This window comes from Vipera berus, assembly GCF_964194415.1.
Source record: "Vipera berus genome assembly, chromosome: 1".
NCBI classification, from domain to species: Eukaryota; Metazoa; Chordata; class Lepidosauria; order Squamata; family Viperidae; genus Vipera; species Vipera berus.
In genome coordinates, this window is record NC_138202.1 from 180482573 (window position 1) to 180504553 (window position 21981).

At 40.5% G+C, this 21981-nt stretch overlaps 1 protein-coding gene across 1 annotated transcript in view; it reads left to right on the forward strand.

Moving 5' to 3' along the window:
• Positions 1-21981, forward strand: part of UNC80 (unc-80 homolog, NALCN channel complex subunit) — a gene marked incomplete at its 5' end in the record, with an annotated part of 181259 nt that overhangs the window by 91678 nt on the left and 67600 nt on the right. Inside the window, 8 exons of the mRNA XM_081341722.1 lie at positions 5307-5504; positions 6074-6181; positions 11365-11503; positions 11875-12056; positions 16385-16516; positions 17890-18076; positions 19174-19305; positions 20468-20611. Of these exons, the coding sequence (XP_081197848.1) occupies positions 5307-5504; positions 6074-6181; positions 11365-11503; positions 11875-12056; positions 16385-16516; positions 17890-18076; positions 19174-19305; positions 20468-20611 (1222 nt within the window). The remainder of the gene's footprint in view (positions 1-5306; positions 5505-6073; positions 6182-11364; positions 11504-11874; positions 12057-16384; positions 16517-17889; positions 18077-19173; positions 19306-20467; positions 20612-21981) is intronic.

The following is a 21981-nucleotide window of genomic DNA, read 5'->3' on the forward strand; positions in this document are numbered from 1 at the left end:
ATTCCTGAGCCAGCAATGGCTCAGCTTGTAAACCTCTCTCTTTCCCATCAGCGTGGCTGGCTCAGGATTTCTGGGAGTTGAAGTCCATGAGTCATAAAAAAGAGCCAAGATTGCCTACTCCTAAAGCTAATAGAGGGAGCTTTTCTTTTCTTTTCTTTTCTTTTTTTTTTTTTGCAAAAGAAAAGGTGCCGGAACACCGTTCTGAGCGTTCTATGAGAAAAAAAGCCCCGGTCCTATCTCCAGAAACATTCAGAAGCCCCATTAAACAAAACTAGAAATAGAAGCTGCTATATTATTCGGTAGAATAATTTGCATTGGCCTTACTTTTGCCAGGGCTCCCAGCACAAGGTATTTTAAGACTTAAGGAAGAAGTCCATCAACTGAGGCACAATAGCTGTTGAGTTTTACTGGTAGTTCTTGACCTATAACAATGCGTTTAGTGACCATTCAAAATTAAAACTGCATTAAAAGTGACTTATGACAATTTTTCACACTTACGACCATTGCAGCATCCCTGTGGTCACATGGTTTACATTTGGATGCTTGACAATTGGTTCATGTTTATGATGGTTGCAGTGTTTTAGGGTCAGGTGATCACCTTTTGCAACTTCTGACAAACAAAGACAATGGGGAAGCCAGATTTACTTAACAACCATATTACTAATTTAACAACTTCAGTGATTCACTTAACAAATGTGGAAAGAAAATTCATTAAATGGGGCAAAGCTCACTTAACAAATGTCTCACTTAACAACAGTTGTGGCACTAAGCTGAGGACTACTTTTATTTCCTAGAGCTATGTGAACACAAAAAGTAGTATTTGGTTAATTGCAGTTCATTTGGCAGATCTTTCACTGGGGTAATGTTTGATGGACTTTGAAGATCAATCAGAATGGATAGGTGAATGAATCAGAAAAAAAATAGTGTAATTAAACATGCATTTACAATGTGTCTAAATCCTATATCCTGAGCCAAATTAAAATAATTTAGAGAGATTCAGATGTTCCAAGTTAAAAGTGGATTTTCTCTGATGTAATATAAACTCTTTCAAGCTCTTATAGTTATTTCCTAGATTAGTAATAACAGCATACCTCACAATCTTTCAAACATTGTTGTTGTTGTTAGCTGCGAAGTTGTGTCCGACCCATCATGAACCTATGGACAACATTCCTCCAGGCCTTCCTGTCCTCTACCATCTTCTGGAGTCCATTTAAGCTCACGCCTACTGCTTCAGTGACTCCATCCAGCCACTTCATTCTCTGTCGTCCCCTTCTTCCATTGCACTCAATCTTTCCCAGCTCTTCTCCAGTGAGGCTCTTCTCCAGTGAGTCCTTCCTTCTCATTAGGTGGCCAAAGTATTTGAGTTTTAGCTTCAGGATCTGGCCTTCTAAAGAGCAGTCAGGGTTGATCTCCTCTAGGACTGACCGGTTTGATCGCCTTGCAGTCCAAGGGACTCGCAGGAGTCTTCTCCAGCACCAGAGTTCAAAGGCCTCAATTCTTTGGCGCTCAGCCTTTTTTATGGTCCAGCTTTCACTGCCATACATTGCAACTGGGAAGACCATAGCCTTGACTATACGCACTTTTGTTGACAGGGTGATGTCTCTGCTTTTTAGTGTGCCGTCTAGATTTACCATGGCTTTCCTACCCAGGAGCAAGTGTCTTTTAATTTCTTGACTACAGTCCCCATCTGCAGTGATCTTGGAGCCCAGGAAAATAAAATCTGTCACTACCTCCATTTCTTCCCCATCTATTTGCCAGGAATTGAGAGGGCCGGATGCCATGATCTTGGTTTTCTTAATGTTAAGTTTCAACCCAACTTTTGCACTCTCCTTCTTCACCCGCAACAAGAGGCTCTTTAGTTCTCCTTCACTTTATGCCATTAGAGTGGTATCAGCTGCATATCTTAGGTTGTTGATATTTCTTCCGGCAATCTTAATTCCAACTTTTGATTCATCTAGCCCTGCCTTTCTCATGATGTGCTCTGCATATAAGTTAAATAGGCAGGGTGACAGTATACAGCCTTGCCGGACTCCTTTCCCAATTTTGAACCAATCAGTGGTTCCGTGTCCAGTTCTCACTGTTGCTTCTTGGCCCACATATAGGTTTCTCAAGAGACAAATAAGATGGTCTGGTATGCCCATCTCTTTAAGAACTTGCCACAGTTTGTTATGATCCACACAATCAAAGGCTTTGGCATAGTCAATGAAGCAGAAGTAGATGTTTTTCTGGAACTCTCTAGCATTATCCATGATCCAGCGTATGTTGGCAATTTGATCTCTAGTTCCTCTGCCTCTTCGAAATCCTGCCTGTACTTCTGGTAGTTCTCGATCCACATACTGCTGGAGTCTAGCTTGTAGGATTTTAAACATAACTTTACTAGCATGTGAAATGACTGCAATGGTGCGATAGTTTGAAAATTCTTTGGCACTGCCTTTCTTTGGAATTGGAATGTAAACTGATCTTTTCCAATCCTGTGGCCACTGTTGAGTTTTCCAAATTTGCTGGCAAATTGAGTGTAGCACTTTTACTGCATCGTCTTTTAAGATTTTGAATAGCTCAGCTGGAATACTGTCACCTCCACTAGCTTTGTTGTTGCTCAGCTTTTCTAAGGCCCACTTCACTTCACATTCTAGGATGTCTGGCTCGAGGTCAGGGACCACCTCATTGTGATTATCAGGGACTATAAGCTCATTCTTGTATAGTTCTTCTGTGTAATTTTACCACCTCTTCTTAATCTCTTCTGCCTCTGTTAGGTCCCTGCCATTTTGGTCCTTTATCATGCCCATTTTTGCATTAAACGTTCCCTTCATCTCTCCAATTTTCTTGAAAAGATCTCTGGTCTTCCCTATTCTATTGTTTTCTTCTATTTCTTTGCACTGTTCATTTAAGAAGGCATTCTTATCTCTTCTAGCTATTCTCTGGAATTCTGCATTCAATTGGGCGTATCTTTCTTTTTCTCCCTTGCCTTTCGCTTCCCTCCTTTCCTCAGCTATTTGCAAAGCTTCCTCAGACAGCCATTTTGCTTTCTTGCATTTCTTTTTCTTTTGGATGGTTTTGGTTGCTACCTGTTGTACAATGTTGTGAACCTCTGTCCATAGTTCTTCAGGCACTCTGTCTATCAGATCTAATTCCTTAAATCTATTTGTCACCTCTACTGTATATTCAACAGGGATATAATTTCATTCATACCTGAGTGGCCTAGCGCTTTTCCCTACTTTCTTCAGTTTAAGCCTAAACTTTGTAATGAGAAGCTCATGGTCTGAGCCACAGTCAGCTCCTGGTCTTGTTTTTACTGACTGTATAGAACTTTACCATCTTTGGCTGCAGAGCACATAGTCAATCTGATTTCTGTGTTGACCGTCTGGTGATGTCCATGTGTAGAGCTGTCTCTTGGGTTGTTGGAAAAGAGTGTTTGCTGTAACCATCATATTCTCTTGACAAAATTCTATCAGCCTGTTCCCTGCTTCATTTTGTACTCCAAGGCCAAACTTGCCTGTTATTCCGGTTATTTTTTGGCTTCCTACTTTAGCATTCCAATCCCCCATGATGATAAGAAAATCATTTTTTGGTGTTAGTTCTATAAGGTGCTGTAGGGCTTCATAGAACCGGTCAATTTCATCCTCTTCAGCACTGGTGGTTGGGGCATAGACTTGAACTACTGTGATATTGAATGGTTTACCTTGGATTTGAACTGAGATCATTCTGTCATTTTGAGGATTGTATCCCAGTATTGCTTTTCCTACTCTTTTATTGACTATGAAGGCTACTCCATTTCTTCTGAGGGATTCTTGCCTGCAGTAGTATACCTGATGGTCATCTGAATTAAATTCACCCATTCCTGTCCATTTTAGTTCGCTGATACCTAAGATGTCAATGTTCAGTCTTGTCATCTCTTGTTTGACCACGTCCAGCTTTCCTTGATTCATGGATCTTACATTCCAGGTTCCTATGGAGAAAAAATCTTTACAGCATCAGACTTTCCTTTCACCACCAGACACATCCACAGCTGAGTGTCCTTTCGGCTTTGGCCCAGTCGCTTCATTCTTTCTGGCACTACTAGTACTAGCCCTCTGCTCTTCCCCAGTAGCATATTGGACGCCTTCTGACCTGAGGGGCTCATCTTCCAGCGTCATATTGTTTTGCCTTTTGGTACTGTCCATAGGGTTTTCAAGGCAAAGATACTGGAGTGGGTTGACATTTCCTTCTCCAGTGGATCACGTTTTGTCAGAACTCTTTGCTATGACCTTTCCATCTTGGGTGGCCCTGCACGGCATAGCTCATAGCTTCATTGAATTACACAAGCCCCTTCACCATGACAAGGCAGTAATCCATGAAGGGGCTTTCAAACATAAACTTTCATAAATAATGAGTTGATATATTAGTAAAGGATACAATAAAATTTATTACAAAATGAAATGTGGAAAACTAGTTACTTATAGTTTTCCTACAGTTGTCATTTGATGCCCTCTGCAATTAGAGACTGAACTCAAAGAGAACTTCATTTTTCAAATACTCATTTAAACATTAGTACAACCCAAAGATTTTCCTTGGAGGGCAATGACTTTTGAATATATTTGTCATTATAATGTTATATTAGTACTCTTTAGTTATTCAGCTCTGAATTTCTGTCAACTAGATGATACAAATGTAACTGCAAAAATGAATAAATAACTAAGTAAGAAAATGGAGAGAAGAGGGAGAGGGAATGTAAATAATGTTTTCCCTCCTCACCACTATCGTACTATGCTTCCTGAACCTTCAAGGTGATTAATTTGTCTTCCATGTCCAGGATTCATAAAACTAACCAAGAAGAAGCAATCACAGCTATTCAGCCAAAAAAAATTGGGTGTAAAAGGAGAATCCTGAAGTGATTATTATCTCCAGAAATGAAATTTGGTACACTTAGCTCGTAGGGAGAAAATCCTGTGCTTAAACTAGGCAACTCTGAGCAAAGTGACAGAAATAATAAATACTCAAACTCTGCCATGGCCTTTGGAACAAAGGAAAAGGATATTGTTTGATCTCACTTTGCACTGGAGCATTTCATTGACCAACTGAACAGATATGTTTATCTATTAAGGTTAATGAGTTGAGATATTTGCTTTATCTTTCATCCATGAATTATCTGTTAAAGTTAGTGAAATATTAAATTGAAGAGAATGGGGAAGGAGACAAATAGTTTGAAAACATTTCAAAGATTTTGTTCTCTATGGTTCCTAATATCTAAAAAAGGATGTTCACATAATTTTCTCTTGGCACAAAGACAGGACTGCAATTCTATAAACATTCATACTTCATGCTTCCAGGTGATGGTCCTGCTGTGCAACCAGCAGAGTTTCATTTGTACCCATATTGATTACTGCCACCCTCACTGCTACCTCCACCACAGTCGTTCGTGTGCACGTCTTGTCCGGGCCATCAAACTTTTGTATGGAGACACTGTGGATTCACTTAAAGAAAATAACTTATTAAATGGTGTGGCCAGAGGCAAAAAACAAAAAGAGGTAAGAGGTAATGAATAAATTAATTAATTGCTCATTTTTCAGCTGCCTAGACATTTATTTCAGACTGTCACACTTGGCTGCTATTCTCTCACAGGTGAACAGATGTGAGAGGAGTTTCTAGGAACTATGTTTAATATAGGATCCTTCCTTAGTGAAACAATTTTTATTTATTAAATTTGTTTGCTGCTCGTGTTGCTGTGATTGTTTTGATGCAGGGAGCAAAGGGGCAAATGAATGATGAAGCAAGCTTCATGGCATAGGCCCCATCCTTTTGGGGCATGTGTTATATAAATGTTGTGAGGGGTGGAGCTGACCTCATAATATTTGTTTCGACAGTCTGATGAGACTGTTAGATCCTGTGAAACTGCATCATTTTGGATAATGCATCATTCTGGAAACAGGCCAAGAAGGAAATGTCAGCTTCTTTCATTATCAGTGGTTTCTGGTCAACAAGGGAAAGCTGCTTTAGTTAAGTGTATTATTATCAGAGACAGAATGAGACCCCCAGCTTCCACTAATGACCTAACTTCTGAAAGCACTCAGAATTGTTTAGGTCAATTGTCTTTCAGTGTTCAGACAAGTCATGCCTCAGAACACCCTCCCTGAAGAAAAGAGTGATGGATTCTAACCTCGAAGGAAAAAAAGACTCTGGAATGCTGAAATACATAAGGCATCAGGTAATGTGAATTTCCCTTACTTACAGGAATATATTTAGCCTTTTATATTTAGCCCTATATATATACACACACGAACATATTGCCAGGTAGGGAAACACTAAGGAATCTAAAGCCTGTGAATTGCTCCTTTGACTTCTGCTTAATTATCTATGTGTCTGGTAATACTGGACATGTGGTAGAATGTTGGCAATGCAGTCTGCATTGCATGTAACATGTGATGGAAACATGATTCAGCTTCCTTACTGCCTTGCACCAAGACACAATATGCCTAGTAACATAGGTCTCTGTGAAGTCTATCTCAGCACTATAGGACTGTCATATTCGTGACCTGCATGTATTCACTGTTGATAATTCAGATTATCTAATTCATGTATAGGTCGTCTTCAATTTATGACCATATGTTATCATAGAATTACTATGATAACTTGTGGCAGTTGTTAAATTGGTTACCACCTGACAGTGCTCAATTTTACAAGCTTTTTTTGCTTATTAAGCAAAAACTGTAGTTGTTAAAAGAATGAAATTGTTAAGCAGACACTGTGAGTGTTAAGCCAACCCATTTTCTTCAATGGCTGTTTTTTGCTAGAAATGGAAGTAAACGCCAGAAACCATCCAAAACCAGTAAAAATCTCAGTCACGTGGGACACAGCAAATGGCCATAAACGCAAGCCAGTTGTCAGACACCCAAAATGTGATCAAATGCCTCAGGGTATATGTATGTTTGGCCATCAGAACTCCAGAACTAGGTTGAAAGTAATTCTGGGGAGGTCCATCATAACTTTGAAGAATCACTAAGTAAGGACTACCAGTACTGTAGAAGCTATCTAGATAAGTGTTCCCCAATTTTTACTTGCATTTTCTTCTTGGATCAGTTTTCTATAATCTCTTTAAATAATAGATGGTCTGGCATTCCAAGGTCACTGTGAAGAAGCTCCAGTCTTCAGTACTCTTATTGTTTGTGCTACATTCCCCTCAGCAGAACATTAATATGTTTGTGAGGGCCCTATTTTAATGGCAGAAAGTGAAGAAGAACTAAAGAGCCTCTTGTTGCGAGTGAAGAAGGAGAGTGCAAAAGTTGGGTTGAAACTTAACATTAAGAAAACCAAGATCATGGCATCCGGCCCTCTCAATTCCTGGCAAATAGATGGGGAAGAAATGGAGGTAGTGACAGATTTTATTTTCCTGGGCTCCAAGATCACTGCAGATGGGGACTGTAGTCAAGAAATTAAAAGACACTTGCTCCTGGGTAGGAAAGCCATGGTAAATCTAGACACCACACTAAAAAGCAGAGACATCACCCTGTCAACAAAAGTGCATATAGTCAAGGCTATGGTCTTCCCAGTTGCAATGTATGGCAGTGAAAGTTGGACCATAAGAAAGGCTGAGCACCAAAGAATTGAGGCCTTTGAACTATGGTGCTGGAGAAGACTCCTGCGAGTCCCTTGGACTGCAAGGCGATCAAACTGGTCAGTCCTAGAGGAGATCAACCCTGACTGTGTCAAGGTAAAAATCACCTTTGTAGAGGGCGACGGACCGTGCTTCAGAGAATGCATGATGTGCATGCAGGAAGGCAAGAAAAACACGACGCATAATCTTACTAAATACCTTTTACTTACAAAAATATAAAAACTAAATATATATTATACAGAGCTAGCTCACTACATCCTAACGTAACAGACAGTAACAGCAAAGTGAAGAAAACAATACAGATAACAACTCAGAACTTTCTCTAGACATGCGCACTAAACAGACTGAAACCATAACATAGCTAGTCATATGGGATTCACTATGGTTACCAGATAAGTTATCACAACAGGTGCAGAGAGCAGGGGAAAAATATACAGTTAGAAATGAACTTTCTGACGAACAAAAAAAACGTGCAGTGACAGACTGCTCTTTAGAAGGCCAGATCCTGAAGCTAAAACTATATATAACTATAACTGGTCTATTTCAATGCCAGGTCTGTTGCGAATAAAGCTCCCCTCATCCATGATTTGATTGAGGAGGAAGACGCAGACCTGGCATGCATCACGGAAACTTGGTTGGGCCTGGAGGGAGGGGTCCCTCTGATTGATTTATGCCCTCCAGGTTTCCGTGTGCTGCATCAACCTCGGGCTCAGGGTAGGGGAGGTGGCGTGGCGGTCGTTATCAAAGAGACCCTCCGTCCACGAGAGACCACTGCCCCTCAGATAGACGGATGTGAATCCCTCCTCTTAAGGTGGGGTCCTGGTGGTCAATTGGGCCTACTGCTGGTATACCTCTCTCCAAGCTGCGTAGCAATGGCTCTACCCAGGCTACTTGATGCCCTCTCAGGACTGGCGGTTGAATTTCCCAGACTTATGGTTCTGGGAGACTTTAATCTGCCTTCCCTGGGCAGTACATCGGAGGTGGCCCGAGAGTTCATGGCTTCCATGACAGCCATGGACCTGACCCAAATTATTCAGGACCCGACTCACGAGGGGGGAAACACGCCTGATCTTATTTTTATCTCTGGGCAACGGCTTAATGGACTGGGTGGGATTACTCCAACATCTCAACCCCTTTCATGGACAGACCATTATCTCCTGCGGTTGGGCCTCCGTCACGTAACCCCCCACTGTCAGGAGGCGGAACCGACCAGATGGTTCTGCCCCAGGTGCCTGATGGACCCAGATAAGTTCCAGATGGCGCTTGGACTGATCCCTACCTCCCTCTCCCACAACCCGGTCGAGTCCTTAGTTAATGCCTGGCAACAGGCTGCTTCGGAGGCTCTCAACCGCGTTGTGCCTTTGCATCCTCTGACCCGGCGCAGGTCCCGACTCGCTCCTTGGTTCTCCAAGGACCTGCGGGAGATGAAATGCCGGAGAAGGAGCCTAGAGAGCATTTGGAGAACCAGTCGGTCCGAGTCTGACCGAACACAGTTAAGATCCTTTTCTAGATCTTATCTTGTGGCAATGGAGGTGGCAAAGCGCACTTACTTCACCACCCTCATTGCGTCCGCAGACAACCACCCGGCCGCCCTGTTTAGAGTGGTCTGCTCCCTTTTAAATCAAGGGACAGGAGAGGACCCCTTACGAGGACAAGCCGAGGAATTTAGTAAATATCTAGTGGACAAAATTGCTCAGATTCGGGCTGGTCTGGACTCTGACTGGGCAGTATCTGACGAGAGGAAAACGATGAGTTTGGCCGAGAACATTTGGGAAGAGTTTGATCCTGTGACTCCAGATGAAGTGGACAGGATCATGGGGAAATTAAGTGCCGCCACGTGTTTATTGGACCCGTGTCCCTCGTGGCTGGTCTATGCATCTCGGGAGGTTACACGAGGCTGGCTCCTAGCAGTTATCAATGCCTCACTGAGTGAAGGGTACTTCCTTGCCGCCTTGAAAGAGGCGGTAGTAAGGCCCCTCCTTAAGAAACCTGCATTGGATCCAGCTATTTTAAACAACTTTCGTCCTGTCTCCAACCTTCGCTTTCTTGCGAAAGTCGTTGAGAGCGTGGTGGCACGGCAACTCCCTTTGGTCCTGGAGGAAACTGAGTATCTGGATCCGTACCAATCGGGTTTCAGGCCCGGATATAGCACGGAGACGGCATTGGTCGCGCTGGTGAATGATCTCTGGCGGGCCCGAGATAGGGGTTACTCCTCTGTCCTGGTCCTATTAGATCTCTCAGCGGCTTTTGATACCATCGACCATGGTATCTTGCTGCATCGTCTTGAGGGGTTGGGAGTGGGAGGCACCGTTCTATGATGGTTCTCCTCCTACCTCTCGGGCCGTTCGCAGATGGTGTTGGCAGGGGGGCAGAGGTCAACCCCAAGGCCCCTTAGTTGTGGGGTGCCTCAGGGGTCAGTACTCTCACCCCTCCTGTTCAACATCTATATGAAGCCGCTGGGTGAGATCATTCGTGGTTTTGGTGTGAGGTATCACCAATATGCGGATGATACCCAGTTGTTCATCTCCACCCCAAACCAACCCAGTGATGCCCTCGATGTGATGTCCCGTTGCCTGGAAGCGGTACAGATTTGGATGGGAAAGAACAGGCTCTGGCTCAACCCGGCCAAGACTGAGTGGCTTTACATACCAACATCTCGTTTAGTCCAAGAGGTTCCATCTTTGATTATGGGAGGAGAGATGCTACCTCCCGTTGATAGAGCACGCAACCTGGGCGTCCTCCTGGATTCACGACTCAGTTTTGAAGATCATATTGGAGTCATGGCTAGGGGGGCATTTGCCCAGATTCGCCTGGTACACCAGTTGCGCCCCTTTCTGGACCGAGATGCCCTACGTACAGTCACCCACGCACTCGTTACCTCCCGTATAGACTACTGCAATGCTCTCTACATGGGGCTGCCCTTGAAGACCACCCAGAGGCTTCAACTGGTGCAGAGTGCAGCTGCATGGGTAGTGATGGGAGCACCCCGATACTCCCATATTACACCCCTCCTGCATGAGCTGCATTGGCTACCGGTTGCCCTCCGGGTGAGATTTAAGGTGCTGGTACTTACCTTTAAAGCCCTACATGGCTTAGGCCCAGGATACTTGCAGGACCATCTGCTGCCGGGAACAAATTCCCATCACCCAGTACGCTCACACAGAGAAGGTCTCCTCAGGGTACCGTCAGCCAGACAATGTCGGCTTGCGACCCCCAGGGGAAGAGCCTTCTCTGTGGGAGCACCAGCCCTATGGAACCAGCTCCCCCCTGAGCTTCGGATGGCCCAAGATCTCCAGTCCTTTCGCTGCGGCCTCAAAACACTCCTTTTCCACCTGGCTGACCTGGACTGACAGGGATTTTAATTATGTTTACAATTTTAACTCTATTCTTTAATTTATTTTAATTTATTTCAATTTTTAATTTTAATTTACTGTACAGAGACCTTTAAGCTTTGTTGTTGTTAGCCGCCCTGAGTCCCCCGGGAGATAGGCCGGGATATAAGTCCCATTAATAAATAAATAAATAAATAAAACTGAAATACTTTGGCCACCTAATGAGAAGGAAGGACTCACTGGAGAAAAGCCTAATGCTAGGAAAAATTGAGGGCAATAGAAGAAGGGGACGACAGAGAATGAGGTGGCTGGATGGAGCTTAAATGGACTCCAGAAGATGGTAGAGGACAGGAAGGCCTGGAGGAATGTTGTCCATAGGGTCGCGATGGGTCGGACACAACTTCGCAGCTAACAACAACAACAATGCATGGTATTCTTTTGCAGGTGATGAGCCTGTCTCCAGCACCACTTTCGCTGTTAATCAAGGCAGCTCCCATCCTCACAGAAGAGATGTATGGGGACATCCAGCCTGCAGCATGGGAGCTATTGCTTAGTATGGATGAGCACATGGCTGGTGCAGCAGGTAAGAGGTTCCTCTCACTTTCTAAGAATGCCCTCAAGAGTGCAAAAATGAAAGGAACTGGAACTAACACAGTAGTTTTACCCAGCATTGGCTTCTGAGGATTTTCAATCGAATACCACAGAAATCTTCCTCTGATTTTGAGAACCTGTCCAATGCAGCCTACATTTATATGCATTGCCACCTTGTCTTCTCTTCATGATGTTTCTCTGCTTGAAATTCAAAGACAATTACCTGCTCCTTTTGTAATCAAGTCTGCTTATCAGTTTAATGAGCAGACCTTCCACCTCTCAGCCTCAGGTGCATCAGTAAAATAATAATGCTCCAGATTGTAGGGAAAAAAAGATGTTTCATGGAATATTTGCTTTCTGCAGCTGCCATGTTCCTTCTATGTGCTGTGAAAGTACCAGAGGCAGTTTCAGATATGCTGATGTCTGAATTTCATCACTCGGAGGCAGTGCAGAGATTGAATGCCATTCTCAAGTTCCACACTCTCTGGAGATTTAGATATCAAGTATGGCCTCGCATGGAGGAAGGAGCTCAACAAATCTTTAAGGTGAACAATGTACCACCTGATATATTTCCATATAGTAAGTATTATCACTACAGTACTTGAGTTAAGTGACACTTAGGTCAGGTAATAGATATGTGTTGGAACCTAAAATTTCATAATATATTATGCTAATTCCAAATTTATAAAATAGCATGCTGGCTTTCAAGTTTTCAAGAACCTTTTATCAAGTAAAATGACTAAACAAATAACAACAATTACAAAAACTCAACAATGATGAACAGAACCAAAAGGACAAGAGATGAAAATTTAAACTCTGGTTTCTTGAATCAACTTCCACAGAATGAGGGAATAACTTAATTGCAAATCAGATCCTTTGAGCTGTAAAATGATATTAGCCTGTATCAAGGATTCACATAGCAATGCTCTTAATTTTTTTTTCTCACCAAATATAAATAGTCGAATGCTCTATTCCTTAGATTGAAATCCTTATGAAAAATGGTTTATAAAATCTTTATGATTTTATCCTAAACCATGTGATTCAAAATCTGCCAAATTCATCTTACAGTCAATATTACCCATAGAGGAAAGTATTTGTAGGTCAGGGTTGAACTGTGGGGTTCTTGCTATTGTCTGAGCTTGGTAATAAACTAGGTAACATCATCAATGCTAGAAGGGAACGAGGTTTACTCTCTACTTATATACTAGAGGCTTGCCCTGTCAGTGTTGATGGGAGTGTTCTTTGTGGTTATTTGATTAGGCTGTTGTTTACTGTTGTTTGTCTGAGTTTGTAGTTCCTTGATTGCAGTATTGTTTACTTCTTAATTGCTAAAGGTAAAGGTAAAGGTTCCCCCGCACATGCATGCTAGTCGTTTCCAACTCTAGGGGCCGGTGCTCATCTCCGTTTCAAAGCCGAAGAGCCAGCGCTTGTCCGAGGACGTCTCCGTGGTCATGTGGCCGGCATGACTAGACACCAAAGGTGCACGGAACGCTGTTACCTTCCCACCGTAGTGGTCCCTATTTTTCTACTTGCATTTTTACGTGCTTTTGAACTGCTAGGTTGGCAGAAGCTGGGACGAGTAACAGGAGCTCACTCTGTTATGCGGCACTCGGGATTCGACCCGCCAAACTGCCGACCATCTGATCAACAAGCTCAGCGTCCTAACCCACTGAGCCACCGCATCCATGCTAGAAGGGAATGAGGTTTACTCTCTACTTATATACTAGAGGCTTGCCCTGTCAGTGTTGATGGGAGTGTTCTTTGTGGTTATTTGATTAGGCTGTTGTTTACTGTTGTTTGTCTGAGTTTGTAGTTCCTTGATTGCAGTATTGTTTACTTCTTAATTGCTAGTCTAATATTAATCTTCATGTTAATGTTTGCTTATTTGGGAGTCGATTGCTGTAAGGAGGTGTTTTGGTCTTTTTGTTTCATTTTTAGCTTTTTCATTTTCTCTTTTGAATGGTATGTAGATGTTATTTATTTCTATGTGCCTGTTTATGACTGATTTGCCTGAATGGCAGGCTTCCAGGAGTCTAGCATTTTTGAATTTGGCTTGGTCTAGGATGCTTTCCAGTTGAAACTGTGGTTATGTCTGTCATGTGTTGTGAAATTAAGTAGTTTTCATCATGTCTTCTGACTGCCAGTTGGGGTTCATGAATGTGCTCTGCTAGTCTTCTGTCTGCTTGACGTACATAGCAACTGTTACAGTTTTACACTGCGTATCGTAGATGACTCCTGTTTTTTCTTCTGGGGCTGCTGGGTCTTTGTGTTTACTTAGGGTGTTTTAGAGCAGGGGTGTCAAACTGCCGGCCCACGGGTCAGATACATCATAGTGAAACCACGCCCACCCCATTGCTGGCAATGGCAAAAAAGTCACGATATGTCGCAACACATCATGTGATGTTGCGAGTTTGACACCCCTGTTTTAGAGGGCTTTAGTTGGTTTGCATGCATGTGATCATAATAGTCTATTGGTGGTTTCTGAGATGTTATCCTTTTCACAGTTTGTGTTGGTTGTAGTGGGATGAGTGGTCATGCACTTTTAAAAAAAGTTGCATGGGTTTCGATTATGTTGAAAGATGTTGTATAGACGATCTGTTTCCTTTTCCTGATATTCAGGGTTGCTGCAGTGTGTTTGTGTTTGTCTAGTGTTATTATGGAGCTTCTCCTGTGACACATTGGGTAGTTACTTTTGTAGTGGAGTACTTGGTTTGTTTGGGTAAATTTAAGATAGACTTGTGTTTCTAATTTGCCATCATTGCCTCTACCGATGAAGATATCCAAGAAGGGTAGCATGTTGTTATTTTCTTCTTCCCTTGTGAATTTTATTCCTTTGTGATGTTGTTGATAGTTTCATATGTCTTCTCTAATTGTTTCTTATTATAACAAAGGTATCATCAATGTCCTGGATCTATATTTTGGGTTCTATGCACGGGAATCTCATAGATTCTAGGTGTTTCATCATGGTCTCTGCTAAGAGTTGTGAAAGCAATAGCAATAGCAATAGCACTTAGGCTGAGACTTATATTCTGCCCCATAGTGCTTTACGACACTCTCTGAGTGCTTTATAAATGTCAGCATATTGACTCCAACAATTTTACTGATCTCAGAAGGATGGAGTCTGAGTAAACATTGAGTCCCATTAGGATCAAATTCCAAGTTGTGGCAGGTTTTGCCTGTAATACTGCATTCTAATCACTGTGCCACCAATTTTTCCATCAACTCTGAATAGAATTTGATCTAGTTGAGTACCGTAGACCACACCTGTGATAAGTTTGTTTTAGATCACAGGTGTCAAACTCACCACGTCACGTGATGTGTCATGATGTATCGTGACTTTTTTTTGCATTGCTGGAGCTGGGATGGGCGCGGCCTCCATATGATGCGACCAGCCCACGGGCCAGCAGTTAGACACCCCTGTTTTAGATTCTCAGTTCTCCTTCTTGATTCTTCTGATGACTGATTTCACTCTTCTTTTGTCTTTGTAGAAATGTAGAACTTTCCCTGGATAATAATGCTAAAATTATAAATAATCAATTGTACTCTTGCTCAGTTGGTGGGAAAGATAAAGCAGTGGTTTGTAAGCTGTAGAAAGTACTAGAAAAAAACATTGTAGAGAATAAACCTTTGGGGGGGGTTAAGAGATTTTATCAGAAGTCTTAACTATTAGAAAACAGTCAATTGTTTAAAGCAGTTTCTAACATAGTGGATCATACAAATTCTCTATTAACTATGCCATATTGAGTTTCTGAGAAGATTTAATCTAGTTGGAGCTGATAGGCAAATTCTAGTTTTTAGAAGCACTGAGAGTGAAATTCTAGTATACCATTTTTAAAGAATGCTATGAAGTAAACTGCACATTGTAATCCCAAAATAGCCTGGTTCCTTATAGTTGTTGAAGTGTAAATGAAGTCATTTGGGTCTTGTTATAGCCCTTTGAGGTAGGCAAAGTCTCAAAAAACAGGAAGACACAACATGGACTCCAAGGAATGAGCAAGGTGTTTAACAGGGGAATTTTAGAAAAGATGACTCAGCCCAGAAAAAGCAGAAAGGGTGAGAAAGAAACTCAAAATATTCCCACCTTGATTTTCTTTGGTATAAGAGAAAAATAAAGAATATTGTACAGAGAAACTCTGACAGACTTTCAAGATTGTGATATTTCATCCCAACATGGATTCCAAGAGTCATCTTTTCTAAAATTCCCCTGTTAAACATCTTGCTCATTCCTTCTCCCTCCCCAAGGCCAAGTCTATATTCCTTCACATTTGCAGATCTATTGTTCTCCCATGTGAATAGCTATTTTAACCGTATAATTTATAGCTGAAAGGAAATAATATATTAGTATTATGTTTGTCAAGACATATGGTAAGATGATATAATGAAAGAAAAATGACCAAATTGTTTGGCCTTCAAATCTCCATTTCTTAATACTAGTAATTTTTCTGGATGCTCTATATTGAGGAAAAAAAGAGAAACAGTACAGAACTTTTGGAATATATACCAAAGTCTATGAACATTGTCTTCCCTCCTTGATCAAAGCTATTTTTTATTATTTCAAGCAGTTCTTATAGTGCTTGGACAATGCTTGTTTGCCTAGATAAGAAAAAGTTTGCTTTGCATTTTATTTATGTATTATAATTAAGTTTTTAAAAATAAAGAAATCCTAACTTAACCACCCAAAAATTTCAAGAAGGAATTATTTGCTTTTCCATTTTTGTGTGAGGAAAAATGTATTTTCTAATTCTTCTTTATTTTAGGATAGAATTAAATAAATTGACATATTTTGGCATTTCCTTGTTCCTGGAAAAATGCATTTTCAGGAGAGATATACAAGATTATTATTTTATTGAATCTTCTGGACTTATTTTTACAGATTCCTCCACCAAGTATTAACTTCACCCTGCCCTCTCCAGTGCTTGGAATGCCATCTGTCCCCATGTTTGACCCTCCATGGGTTCCCCAGTGCAGTGGGAGTGTGCAGGACCCCATCAATGAAGATCAGTCTGTAAGTAGGACTTTCTTTGGAATGGGCATCTGTATTTTAGACAGGAAAAGCTAACTGTGGTAGAGGGTGAAGCCAGGCAGAAAAATATATATAAGGCAGCTTAATAAAGGCATCTTTCCTCAAGGCATCTTTTAGAAATAGGATTGGCTGATTCCTGCTTAGTCTTTTGTTTCTTAATATGCAGTTTAATAAGTTCTAATTATATGCTACTGGAACTGTTTTTGTTATCAGCCTTCTACAGCCATTCTTTTTTATTTATTGTTTTATCATAGAGAATAAAATACAAAACAATACAAGCAAAATGAAACAAATCAAAATACATTCAACCTTAACAACAAAAAAGAAAAAAATCATGTACAAAAAAAAAGAAAAAGTGGTCAATTAAATGTAACATTTAACATGTAGGCTCATATATATACATATATATGTGTGTGTGTGTGTGTGTGTTTGTGTGTATATGTTTAGGTTCAGCTAAACATTATACTAATCTTCAAATCCCTCTGTTAACCATCTGTTATTATATTTAGTACGTAGAAAGTCTACAAACGGTTTCCAGTCTCTTATAAAGCTGTGTAGCCCATTGTCTCTAATCAAAGCAATTAATTTCACCATCTCTGCTGGTTCAGTCAATTTCAAAATCCATTCTTCAATAGTCGGCATATCTTTTTCTTTCCAGTGTTTGGCAAGTACAGTCCTCGCAGCAGTCACCAGGTGAAGAAATAGCACCCCAAATTGTTTTTCAATTGGCTTGTCCATCATACCTAAAATCTTCTACAGCTATTCTTGATTACACAGATCATTTGTCTAATTGAGTCTAGGCGTAACAACCTAGAACATTATTACAAGAATTAATTCTTTTCCTCATACAGAGAATGCTGTGTCCCATTCTTCAGACATTTGAAAATATCTTGTCAATGTGAACCAGGAATAAGTTTATCTTAATAATATAAGGGGTCTAGCTAAATTTTCTAGCTTTGTCCCAGCTTCATAGCACATATTCCATTTAATTTCCAAATAGTTGTCAATATTTCTTCCTCTGTTACATATGCAACATTTGGTAATACTCAGTTTTCATGAATTTTTGCAGCTCTTCATTTTTTCCCCCAAGATGAGATCAGATAACCTGCAAATTTCAAGATTATCCAATATATATCACACACACACACACACACACACACACACACACACACACACACCTTATATGTTTTCATTCTTTCCTTTGGTGCGATGGGTGATAAATTCTGATAGTTGATAAATTATTCACAAAAATAATCTCGAGTTAAGTTTGGTGAAGTAGTATTCAAGTATGCAAGTGTCTTTATAAAAAACAGGGCAACTTTTTTTCAATTGCTTTTTTACTGGTTTAATTGCAGAAGTCATTTTCAGCCAGGGCAGTATCACGTTCTCATCAACGAGCAGAACACATTCTGAAGAACCTGCAACAGGAAGAGGAGAAGAAACGTCTGGGCCGAGAAGCTAGTCTCATCACTGCCATACCTATCACCCAGGAAGCTTGCTATGAACCCAGCTGTTCCCCAAGCTCAGAACAGGAGGAAGAAGGTGCACCCACTTTGTACTCTGGAATGTATTTTTTGGGATAGCAAGGGATAAAGTCATCACATGAAGACATACACCACATAAGAAAGGCAGATTTTTTTCCTATATTTATATTATCAGTTATTTCTACTTCCAAGAGCTGCAAAGGGCCATTACTGGTTAACATCACGAGAAGATGCAGAGTGCAATCTTTGTTCCTAGTTTTCTTTTGTCCCTTCCTCCCTTCCTCCCTTCCTCCTTTCTTTCTTTCTTTCTTTCTTTCTTTCTTTCTTTCTTTCTTTCTTTCTTTCTTCCTTCCTTCCTTCCTTCCTTCCTTCCTTCCTTCCTTCCTTCCTTCCTTCCTTCCTTCCTTTCTTTCTTTCTTTCTTTCTTCCTTCCTTCCTTCCTTCCTTCCTTCCTTCCTTCCTTCCTTCCTTTCTTTCTTTCTTTCTTTCTTTCTTTCTTTCTTTCTTTCTTTCTTTCTTTCTTTCTTTTGAGGAAGCAGCTTAATATACCTATTTTCTATGTTAAAAAAAGAATAAATTATGCCACTGAAATTTAGCAGTGTGATTTGGAGGCAGTGAGGTTAAGGCAGCAAAAATAAGGCACCTGCAGACTACAGGAAACACCTATCCCTATCTTAAATCATTGATGGTAATGAATGCTTCAGACTTCCTTAATTGGTTTCTGCTACTGAAATGCCATAGGACAGGGGTCGGCAACCTCGGCTCTTTTATGACTCGTGGACTTCAACTCCCAGAATTCCTGAGCCAGCATAGCTGGCTCAGGAATTCTGGGAGTTGAAGTCCACGAGTCATAAAAGAGCCGAGGTTGCCGACCCCTGCCATAGGACATATGAAATTGTTTCGTTACTGGTAAGTCCAGGAAGAGCTTCAAGGGCCTCTGCAAATTTGTTATACAAACGATTCTGCTGTTGGCAGATTTCCCAAAAATGGATCTGGGAAGAAGTGATACAAAATCTTTTCATATCCCTATATAGATACAATACAATACAATTAAGTGTATTATTCATTATTATATAATAAAATGGATTTCATTGTTGCAATTAATCAGCAGACTACATAAATAAAAATTTAAACATCTTCTGTTGATTTTATCAGTAGAAGAAGTCACCAACCTGGCATCACGCCGTCTGTCTGTGAGTCCATCGTGCACTTCCAGTACATCACATAGAAATTATTCTTTTCGACGTGGGTCAGTCTGGTCAATGCGTTCAGCAGTCAGTGCTGAAGGTAAGGGAACATTAGATTGGGGGCTGTCTTATGAATGACTTATTGACTCTTAATTTTATTTCTGTGTTAAAATGTCTTGGAAAAGCTGCTACCAGACTCCTGTTTTGTTTTGTTTTTGCCATTATAGACTGACACAGCTATCTTCTTACAGTATTTAAAATATGTTTATGTAATCTCTGATGCGAAGTGTCCTAATTCCCATCATGATGACAACTTTATTATCCAGGGAATAATCTCAAGTTAAATCAACAATTTTAATGTGGATATTATTTAAGATCCAGTCTAGGTTGGTCACGGGGACCAGAGGTTTACTCTTCTAACCTTTTGGGCTCACAGTGGGGCCCATCTTCAGGGAACTTCTCTCTAACAGAATGTGTTAGACATTCCATTCTCTCTCTCTAGCATTCCGTTAGAGAGAAATTCCTGAGGATGGGCTCCAATGCAAATCTGAAAGCTCAGAACCTCTGGTCCAGACTGGATCTTAAAATAGTATCCACATTAAAAATTACTGACACAGATTGGATCTTGCATCATTATCCTGGACATGTACAGTGGTGAGATTTAAATATGTGAACAACCGATTCTCTGTGTGGATGCCTCTTCCGGAAGTCCACTCTGGGCCTGGGCAACAAAAAATTAGCTACCGGTTCTGCTGAAGTGGTGTGAACTGGCTGAATCCCACCACTGGACAGTATGTTTGCCTTCATTCATGATATTATTTTAGACCCTATTATTTTGTGTGCTATTTAATGTGGCAGATGATCTTTACATTAAAACAATGTCTAGGTCGCTTGTGTCAAATCTGCTCACATGATTAATGTTGTTCATTTTCAACTGGCTTCTTTCACACAGATAAACTTGATAAAGTCCATATATGCATCTTATATAGGCAGCTAATCACATAGAGGAGTCTCTGGTTCCAGTGAATCAAACATTACAAAAAGTGACTTATGCTTTGAAAACATCTACCCCTTTATGAGTGTTTACATTGTTTTGTCAGTAGACACAAAAGTGGTATTCATTTGATGGGTGGACTTGAGGTAATCTATCTCTTATTCAGGATGGGGTTTCTTACAACCAGATGGTAGTTATATAGATAAATAGGAATAACTATAGATGAAATGTCACAATTATTTTGGACTTTACTTCCACCTTTTTTTAGATGAAGAGCATACAGCAGAGCACACACCAAGTCATCATGTGCCACAGCCCCCACAGGCAGTGTTTCCTGCATGCATTTGTGCAGCTGTACTTCCAATTGTTCACTTGATGGAAGATGGAGAAGTACGGGAAGATGGAGTAGCAGGTACTCTTTTAGTTTAAAGTTTTGAAAAGCAACTGAAAATATCTGTACTTCTTTAAACAGCAAGCAGTGTCAGCTAATAAATAAATCTTTGTGTTATACACATAAACACATACCCTACTTAGGTTTCAGATTCCATTCGAAAATGGTGCTTCAGAGCATTTTTCAGCAATTCTTTGAAGCAACTGTGTCTTTTCTTGGGATCACATAGCAGGGGAGATGCAACATTCACATGACTGCGCAGAATGAAATATCTTTCCCAAATTATTCTCCACATGCTGCACAGTCCTTGTGTACAAATACAATGTGTATGCATAGAAGCATACACAGACAGTATAATGTAGTGTATGTGAGAGAATACATATGATTGATAAAATTGTTAACAAAAATTTGATGTGGATTTTTTTTATCATTGTCTCTCTTCAGTCTAAAGTTCTATTCAAATTTTTATTTGTATTTACATTGCCTGATAGTCTAGTAAAAACTGAAATAATGTAATATTCTCCAACAATCTTTAGTGTGGTTTTTGATCTACTTCAATATTTTACATAAGCTTTACGTTTAAGCGTAAAACTCTACATAGTTTACCCCTTTTCCAGATATGGATTCTGATAAATTTGACACTGAAGTATGAAATGGCTTGATTGGAGTAAGTGTTGGAGGTGATAGTGGAAAGTATTGAATTCTATCAAAAATTGCAGATACTGGTTTATTCAGGGTAATCTCTTTTTTCTTCTGAAGCAGTTTTTCCATGAATGTGGAATTTCACATTGGTTTTTGATCAGAGATTCCAGCTGAGTCTTTACTGTCACATGAATAAAATTCAGGATCAAAAGGTGGCTGCAATGGAAGAGCTGGCAGAAGCAAAAGATCTGAATTCAGTATCTCATTAGCATCATTTGGTGAAGGGGAATTCATAGATATTTTATCTTAAAGGACAGAAGGGCTGTGCTGTCTTGCTCTGTGTTGCAGTGATGTACTGTATTCCTTGAAGATATTTGTGGCCTTTCCCTCTTTTAGACAAGGGCAGACAAAAATATCCCCTACAATAAGCCAATGTGAATTTATGGAGTTATGCTTTCCATAACTCAGTTCTCTCTTCCCATTTCTATTGAGAAAAACACTAAGATCATACACTTTTCTAAGCCATAAAATGGCATGTTTGTATTTATTTATTTATTTTTTATTTATTATATTTTTATACTGCCCTCCCGAAGGACTCAGGGCGATGTACAGAGCAATAAATATAAAAAACAGAATATAAAAGTTAAAATACAATTAAATATAATGCCCAAATTTAAAATTTAAAACAATAATTAAGAACATGTTTAAAACCCCAACCCTAACCCATCAGACCAGGTCAGATTGCTCAA